The sequence below is a fragment of the Coptis chinensis genome, chromosome 4 (genome assembly GCF_015680905.1).
Source record: "Coptis chinensis isolate HL-2020 chromosome 4, ASM1568090v1, whole genome shotgun sequence".
Taxonomy (NCBI): domain Eukaryota; kingdom Viridiplantae; phylum Streptophyta; class Magnoliopsida; order Ranunculales; family Ranunculaceae; genus Coptis; species Coptis chinensis.
The window spans coordinates 108,002,183-108,010,249 of record NC_141459.1 but is presented as its reverse complement, the minus strand read 5'-3'; the positions used below and the strand labels follow the sequence as shown (position 1 = coordinate 108,010,249).

General features: G+C 37.5%; 2 protein-coding genes across 4 annotated transcripts; one reads left to right on the top strand and one right to left on the bottom strand.

The window, feature by feature from the left end:
- The first annotated feature begins 1,816 nt into the window (after positions 1–1,816).
- On the top strand, positions 1,817–5,340 carry LOC147506886 (putative protein FAR1-RELATED SEQUENCE 10). Of its 2 annotated transcripts, XM_086558940.1 has the most exons (4): positions 1,817–2,142; positions 2,335–3,038; positions 3,896–3,992; positions 4,699–5,340. In XM_086558940.1, the coding sequence occupies exons 2-3, from the start codon at positions 2,340–2,342 to the stop codon at positions 3,968–3,970; spliced, it is 774 nt and encodes a 257-aa protein (XP_086415066.1). In that variant the 5' UTR covers positions 1,817–2,142; positions 2,335–2,339; the 3' UTR covers positions 3,971–3,992; positions 4,699–5,340. The 2 variants fall into 2 exon arrangements, with proteins under 2 accessions (XP_086415066.1, XP_086415065.1); XM_086558939.1 differs by lacking the exon at positions 3,896–3,992.
- A 759-nt stretch (positions 5,341–6,099) lies between these two features.
- Positions 6,100–8,063, bottom strand: LOC147506885 (small ubiquitin-related modifier 1-like). 2 transcript variants are annotated; one of them, XR_015194019.1, is made up of 3 exons: positions 7,694–7,868; positions 6,995–7,448; positions 6,100–6,647 (listed from the first exon to the last, which is right to left on the bottom strand). XR_015194019.1 is itself a non-coding variant. In XM_086558937.1 (3 exons), exons 1-3 carry the CDS (start codon positions 7,811–7,813, stop codon positions 6,282–6,284), a joined length of 351 nt encoding a protein of 116 aa, XP_086415063.1. In that variant the 5' UTR covers positions 7,814–8,063; the 3' UTR covers positions 6,100–6,281. The 2 variants fall into 2 exon arrangements, 1 of the variants encoding a protein (XP_086415063.1); XM_086558937.1 differs by having other exon boundaries at positions 6,100–6,362; positions 7,299–7,448; positions 7,694–8,063.
- Between the last annotated feature and the right edge of the window lie 4 nt (positions 8,064–8,067).

Genomic DNA, 8,067 nt, shown 5'->3' with positions numbered 1-8,067 from the left:
ATAATGTTGTTCGAAAAAGTAATATCCCCGCAGATAAGGGTTTTTATATGCATTGGTTACTTAACTTAATTGGAATGTATTCTATCTAAATCTCGAGGCTATCTTTGTTTTGATCTCGAGAGTCGGACTAGAATTCAAAATAGTTTCGTTTGGCCACCGCTTTGTTGAGAAAATTACCATGGGTTTTCTCCAAAAGTCCAAAAGGTAACAACATTACCTTCCCTCAGAAGTTAATTTTCAGATCGCTTCATCTTCTTCGTTAGTTCCATCTGTTTGGAATTTTGGATATGCATTACCCGTAATTATGATATCCACTACCTGTAAGCATAATGACGCCATGCAGGTCACACTTATGAAGCCATGAAAATATGATATCCACTACCCTAATTTTGGATATGCATTACCCGTAATTATGATATCCACTACCTGTAAGCATCTTCTTCGTTAGTGTTATTTCATGCTCCTGCAGCTGCTATATGCTGGTCTACGTATGAAGCCATGAAAATATTTCTTCATCATGTTCATGAGAGCTCAGTACCTTTCCAATTGTGAGAACTTTGGAAACATAACAACTATGTCCCAATCGTGAGATTTCTTCTTCTTCGTTTACGGTTAACTAAAAAATTGGGGGGTTTATGCAAATAGCATATTGACGTTTGGGGGGTTTACACTAACTAATAGTAAACCTCTTAATTTGTTTTAACGGAGGGAAAAAAAAAAAAACCCTTAATTTGTCGGGGGCAAAATGGTCAATAGATAAAATATCAACGCCCTCTACACACAAAATTGACGGAGTGGGGGGCAAACTCAAATGATTTTAAAAATGGGGGGTTTAGTCAAACCGCTACCCATCTGTGGGGGGTTAAGTAAAAATTACCCAATTTTCATTGATCAGGAAGCTAAAACTGTTGCAGCGTTCAAAGCTCAAATTGAAAAGCTGCAGCAGGAGCATGATGAATTTCAGAGGATGGTTATTGTTATATCTGAAAATGGTTATATTCTAAGTTGACCCGCGTCTTGACCTGGTTTGACTGCGTCCCAAATGTGTTCTGACTTGCGTCCAAAGGGATTGACCGTGTCTTGACCATGTTGACCGCGTCGGACGCGCTTCCGAGCCGCGTCCGTCCCCGCGTCCGCGTCCGACGGACACATCTCTTTCCCACATGCGTCCGTGCTTTAGAGGTGGTAGCCGTCGGATAGAGTTCACAAAATCATGACATGTGTCATAGATTATTTGAATTCCAATTTTGTCTTCGCCAAAGTCACATGATATTTATGTAATTATACATAGAAAATAGCATTAGAGTATTTTCATTTGTTTTGACAAAAAACATCAAGATCAAACTCAGTTGATTTGGATGTATTGTGGTATTGGGGATTTGGGGGTAAACCTCTAGATGAAATAATTGGGGGTAAAACTAATTGGCCTAAGTTCTAGGGGATAAAGCTATAAAACTATTAAAATGACAAAGGGCAATGAAATATTTTTACATACATTGACCAAAAAGATAACAATAAAATATGATTGACTTTGATGTGGTGTGGTCTGGGGGTAAACCTCTAGATAAAAGAAAGGGAAGGTAAAACTAACTAGCATAAATTTTTGTAGTTGATTTATCAATGTTTTCTTATTGAAGTCGTATAAAATTTATTTGTCAGTTGATTGAGTTATTAGAGTTGTGCTGTATTAGAAAACTTCTTAAGATACTTAAGATAAGAGTTTAATGTTGTATTATGAAATTTCTTATAATTAATTAAGAGTGCCCATATGGCATACCTATGTCTCAAGAATACAGATTCTCCACATAAAATGTACTCTGCTCACATACCTTCCACTAAACGTTACAGAAACTGAACTGTAATGCAACATTATTAGCAATTAACTTCGCCTCTAATCGTATAATCCACATAATTATACGATAGGTATTACGAAATGGCCACATGGCCACATATAATATTTAGATAATTAACCCCAAACATCATAATTACATATCTAGCTGTGCTCAAGAAACAAAACTTTCCCTCCTCTTCTCTCTTCAGTTGTCGTCAAAAAAAAAATATATATATATATTAACACCCGGCCCGCATTTGTTTATTTGTTATTATTGTAATAAATAAATTTCTGATACTGGGAATTGACTGGTAAGAATTTCATTCAATTTTCATGCCCAACAAATTCAGTTGGCTCAAAAGTTTCAATCTTTCTCTTATCATTAGTATTGTTACCTATTAAATAATTGGTTTTAGCGTTTTCTTTATTTCCATTGCTTGTTTTTAATAGTGACTTGATTGTAGTGTAGTAACAAATGAGAATGGCTTCTTGTGTTTCTATAGGATATATGGATGACCAACAAACTGGAGAATCTCAACAACATCCCAATGGAACCAATGAAACCAGTGACTCTGAGGAGGGGGATGATATTGATGAAGATATTGATATTGATATTGATATTGATGATGATGATGATCAAAGTAATTTGCATTCTGGAGGAAGTAATGCCATTACCATTGCCCATTCCCAACCTATAAGTATCTATAGGGGTGAGGTACCTACACTGGGTATGGTCTTTCCATCAGAGACACAGGCGTATGAGTACTACAACTCGTACGGTAAAGCCACTGGATTCAGTGTACGTAGAAGTAAAATGGTTATGCGCAAGGATAAGACTGTTACAAGAAGAGTTTTTTGTTGTTCTAAAGAAGGTTTTCGATGTAAACATCCAAGAGGGGATCCAATGAGACCGAGACCGCTAACAAGAACTGGTTGCAAAGCTCGGCTTGGTATACACTTACAAGGTGGCAAATATTTAGTGAATGAGTTTGTACAAGAGCATAATCACCCACTTGCACGTCCATCTGAATCGCACATGTTGAGGTCGCAGCGCAAGAGTCAAGACCCACAGACTTTCAGTATTGAAGACATACTGTCATACCTGGGGGAAGATGGTGGGCTCCCTCCGCAAGACCTCAACTTAGTTGAAGGGGAATCCAGTAATCACTTGCATAGATGGTGTTATGAGATTTTGAAGAAGGCACAGGTTTGATTTCAATACTCACTTAGTCATCCATTTGTTATAACCACAGTTTATATGTACATTAGATAGCCCACACGTCTTGTGTTTGTGCGTCTAATTGAAGGCATAAGTAGCTAAAACGAAGTAGTTTTGAAATTTATTTGGCAATTTCCAAAGTTGCATGCTTAAGTAGTTTCAAGTATTTCGTCATTTCACCAAATGGACATTATTATATGCGTGCTTTATATGGGTAAAGGGAATGTGATTATCGCAAAAGAGAGACTAAAATGAATGTTTTAGAGAGATAGGACTTTAAAGATTAATACAATGAAGTGAAGGGAAGACAGAATGAAGAGTAGAAAATTATAGTCGAAAGTCACACTACAACTGTCACACTAAGGATCAAATTCCTTGGCATCTACATAATGACCCTGCTGCTCGTAGACGAGGCAGATTAAATGAGCCTCGGAAGTGCTCTGAGCCTCTGACAGTGTGCCCAGGCATACGTGATAAACCTTGGTAGCAGGGTTCGACCTAGATCCAAGGCACATGAGGCATGCCATAGTGATACCCTACTTTACAACACGGTTATTTGAGTAAGACAAAAGTTCAGTTCTCTTTTGGACTTGCAAGGGAAGTGAAACAAAAGAAAGAAAGGGAGCGGGGTTTAACTAGCGTAGAATTGTTTAATATAACATTAAATGACTGTTATGAATGTTTTGGTGCAATTTTTATACCACTTTGAAAGGTTGCACCTGCTTGAACTCCTTGTTGAACCCTCGCATGTTCCATACTTTTGCATGTGGAAATGCATATGATGGCAGAGGACCCTGCCTGCAAAAGGCGATATGCCTAATGGGGTAGTGGTGCAATTTTTGTAGAATAATGGAGCTCCGTGCAACTCAACATTGCGCCAAAGATCAAATTCAAGCTCCAAAACGGAGTTGAAAAGCTGAAGTGAGACGCTAATCGGCTAATGTAAGACTAGAGGCCTAGAGCCTTATATATATATTTTGAGATTCATGTGCATTGGTAATGTCTTTTGAGGATCCCCAAGACCTTTAGAGTGTAAAGTCGAGCCATGGAGAAACTTCAGGACAGATTATATATTCAAAGATCTCAGAAACTTTTAATTCTACAAAGAGTAAATCATTGCGGCTATACCACCTACAATTTTGTTGATCCCTACTGCTCGTACTATTTCTGTCAGTAGGAGAACTTGACTAGTGCAGAGGAAGGCTTCGGCCAGCACCATTTTGGTGAGTTTCATGATTTTGCTACAGCCCTTTTGCTTGTAGCCTTGTAGGATTGTTTAGGCGAAGCGAGAAGCACATTTTTGCTTATAGGTGAAGCAAGAGGCACAATTTTTTAATGCTTTGACTGCTGCTAGAATTAGGTACACTGTCCCAATTTTTGAAAGTTAAGCCTTCTTCTCCTCTTAGAATATTCTTAACAAGCTTCTTCAACGTGATAGAGGTATAGAGATAGACATCAGAGTGCAAATTTCCAAGTATCTAGGAAGATGCACTTACAGTCTTCGATAAGAGCTAGAACACACAATTTGTTTTGTACTCTAATTTGTAGGTTACTGCTTTAACTTTTCCACTAGTATATTAAAATTACTACTACTAGCAAATACCTTACATATGTATATTATATAATTTTACGTCCCTTGCTTTTGTAGGAGGATAAAAAGAAAATCCGTGAACTATCAGCTGAACTTCAGCGTGAAAAACGGCAATCTGCAACCTACCGAGAACAGCTAAATATGGTCTTGAAAGAGATGGAGGACCACACGAACCATCTATCAAAGCAAGTGGAAAATATAGTGTATAACGTGAAAGAACTTGAACCGCGAGGGGGCAAAGAGGTTCCCTAGCATACATGTAGTTGTACCCTTATCTTTTTTAATGGGGGAATCATTTGTTCCCAGATTTGGTTTTTCAAATTCTCTATACATGACTTGTCACCTCAAATGATCAATGAACTGTGAACTGTTGCCTGCTGTGCCAGTCCTGATTTAGAGTTGTATTCTGAAGCATTGGGTCCAGACCCACGGATCCTAATCACCCCTCTCCTTCATTTTGTATTTGTTGGAGTGGTACGAAGGAGGTACACCGAGGCAATTTCCAGTTGGAAAAACGGCAAGACCATGAGAAAGAAAATGTGTAGCAGAGCCAAGGATAATGAACATAGATTATAGATATGCCACACTTACGGAACACTTACTTCCTGTTGAACACTTTTTTTTTCTCATCTGTTCGGTTTGTGTGTGGGTGTGTTTCTTTTTATCCATTCTATAATGATTGCGATTCAGTTATAGCAAGAGCAAGTGAACAACAAGCTATTGTGCCACACATTATAATTTCTTGGGAAGTATTGTGTAGCAAAATTGGGTATCCTTCTGAAATTGGTTCCTGTACAAAATATCCTTGAAATAATGATTGCAATTATGGGCGTTCTCAGGGTTTAGTGTCATGCATTTAGTTATGTCCAATGTAAATAATACATTTCAGAGGAATTATGTGATTTCTGCTCTTTCCATTACCTACGTCCAAGGCCTAATCGTTTGAACTGAAACTTAAAACTCAGCAGTACATCCACACCCACCTACCAGACAATTACTACGGTTTTTCCTGTTCAATTGCTAGATTACTACATTGCTGTAAGCATTTCAACTGATCAAGCAATGCATGGCTCATGCTCGCTAAGATACGAAATTAGACAACCAATTTGTATACAGGTTACCCGAAGCAAGTAAAATAAATTTGAAAGTATATTCAACGTTCTGACTGTAAATTCTACCTAAACAGTAGATAGATTTCACAGTGGGTAAGATCAGCAATACATATACTGAGCTTTCACCATTAATGGGATAGGTAATTCAGTATATATCCAGTCATTGTTTGAATTAGCATTTCACAGGACAGGTTTGGTTCAACTTTAGCATATATTTTCTGAGGCCACTTATTTTCTTAGCAAGAGGGGATCAAAATATGCTGCTATTTAAACCTTTATTGATAGAAGTGAAACAAAAGAACCGAGCGATGCAGAAAATGAAACCACATTCACTGCAAATGACAAATGAGAGGACAACCAATAACCATTCAAGAACATAAAACCATATGGAGGTATCGAAGTTACAAATGTCTTAACCCTTTTCTTTGGTAATTTACACGAAAGATAATCTTTGACAAAAACCGAAAATAACAGACTTCGACAGCACCTCTATCACACAACCTTTTCCCTACCAGCTTACAGCTTTCATCATGCTATTATTATACCGTCGAGAGCACCCCCAGTCTGGTGCAGCATCGCATCAATTTCATCACCGTCCTCCATTTCGAGCTACAAACAGCATAACATAAAATTCAAATTTCAAATGCAAAATCATGATTTCTAAGATTTTCATATATATGCCATTGTCCAAAAATATCAAACTCATAGTTTGGGAAATTACTGCTCATGAGAAGTGGCAGTTTCACATTGAGTAGACTAACTACACTCTAGACCCCAGAAATACATTAAGTAATTCTGCTCATGAGAAACACCACTGTTACATGACCTAATCAAGACTTAACACTATCATATTTAAGTGACTGCAATGACAATTTGCTAAACTAGCTATGTTTTCTAAGGGCATCTCCAATGGGGGGTGTAAAATTACACCTCCACCTAGGCTCCACGTAGGTGCCATTAGGATTTTACACCTCTAATTGTATATTATTGTATAACTTATAAATATCCACACTCTATACTCTCCAATGGAAGAGTGTAAAAAAAAATAGATTTTAAACTCGGACGTCACTTGGAGTGACGTCCCTCTTTAATTTAAACTAGGACGTCCGAGTTAAAAAATTACTTTAGAATTAGAAATGGACGTTACTCCAAGTGACGTCCGAAAATTATTTCACTCAGACATCAGTTCGAGTGTCGCCCGGGCTTTTCATTGACTAATAGCGAGAGGGGGAATTCCCCACCCTTTCTATTAGCTAATACACTATTACCTACGGTATAACACCCCCATTGGAGAGAGTTTTTTTATATTTGGGGTGTAAAATTTCCACTCTATACGGTTTACACCCCCCATTGGAGATGCCCTAAGACCCTAGCAAGTCCTCAAACTTTGTCGTTATATGTCTACTAAGAAAAGATCCAACTAATGAGATCTTTCACAATATTTGAGGGAAAAAAACAGACCTGAACATACAACAAGGAGTCCCTGGTGGACAGGAAATACTAAGCTAACTGAGTAAAAGCAAAAATATAGTTCAAAAAGTTTACTTCATCTGGGGTCTGCTCCCCACGTAGACGGCGCCCATCAAACAAGAATGCAATGGAATTAAATTCCACAGACTGTCTATCACAATAGGCAGTCATAAGCTTCCGCAGCTGGGTGCTCCGCTTGATCCTAAAGAATACCTCATTTCCATCCTATACTCAAACAACACATATGATCAAAGGATTAAGAGATATAAGACCCAATCTACTTATCTTGTACTACTACTACTAAAAGGTTATAAATCATCCCTCTCTATGCAAAGTTTGGCATCACATAAGATTAAGGTGATAATAAAAAGTAATAAATTTCAATTCTTTATGGTTACTGCTAACACCATCAATTTTTTGAGCCCAAACAATAAAGTAATAATATGAACAAGTAAAAAGGAGAGAGGAACCTGGCCCTTGACTTTGAGATTGATGTGAGCAGCTCCTGATTGATCGTTGGGCTTCTTATCTTCGTCTTGCTGAGAAGCAGGTGCTGCTCCTCCTCCACCTGTTCCTGTTCCAGCTGACATTTTTTTTTTTTTTTTTTTTTCTTTCTAAAAACTCAACGACTGAGCAAGTAAGCAGTGTTTGTTTTGTTTTGGGCTTTTTTTTTTTTTTTTTTTTTTTCTACTGTGAGGGCCAGGATTCTTTTTTATTAACTCTATTTAATAAAATTTTAAATCCACAACAAGAAGAGGTGTGTAAGTGTGTTGGGGTCAGCTGAAATTTGTTCATTCTTATCATCTTTTGTAGTTATTCTTAATTATTAATATTATGTATGGCC

Bases quoted from the DNA above. Each gene is read 5' to 3' on its own strand.
- LOC147506886 (XM_086558939.1), top strand. From the start codon at position 2,340: ATGGATGACCAACAAACTGGAGAATCTCAACAACATCCCAATGGAACC. The intron at 3,039-4,698 runs GTTTGATTTCAA...TTGCTTTTGTAG, and splicing joins AGATTTTGAAGAAGGCACAG to GAGGATAAAAAGAAAATCCG.
- LOC147506885 (XM_086558937.1), bottom strand. From the start codon at position 7,813: ATGTCAGCTGGAACAGGAACAGGTGGAGGAGGAGCAGCACCTGCTTCT. The intron at 7,449-7,693 runs GTTCCTCTCTCC...GTTTGAGTATAG, and splicing joins ATCTCAAAGTCAAGGGCCAG to GATGGAAATGAGGTATTCTT. The intron at 6,363-7,298 runs GTAAACTTTTTG...TGCTGTTTGTAG, and splicing joins GGGAGCAGACCCCAGATGAA to CTCGAAATGGAGGACGGTGA.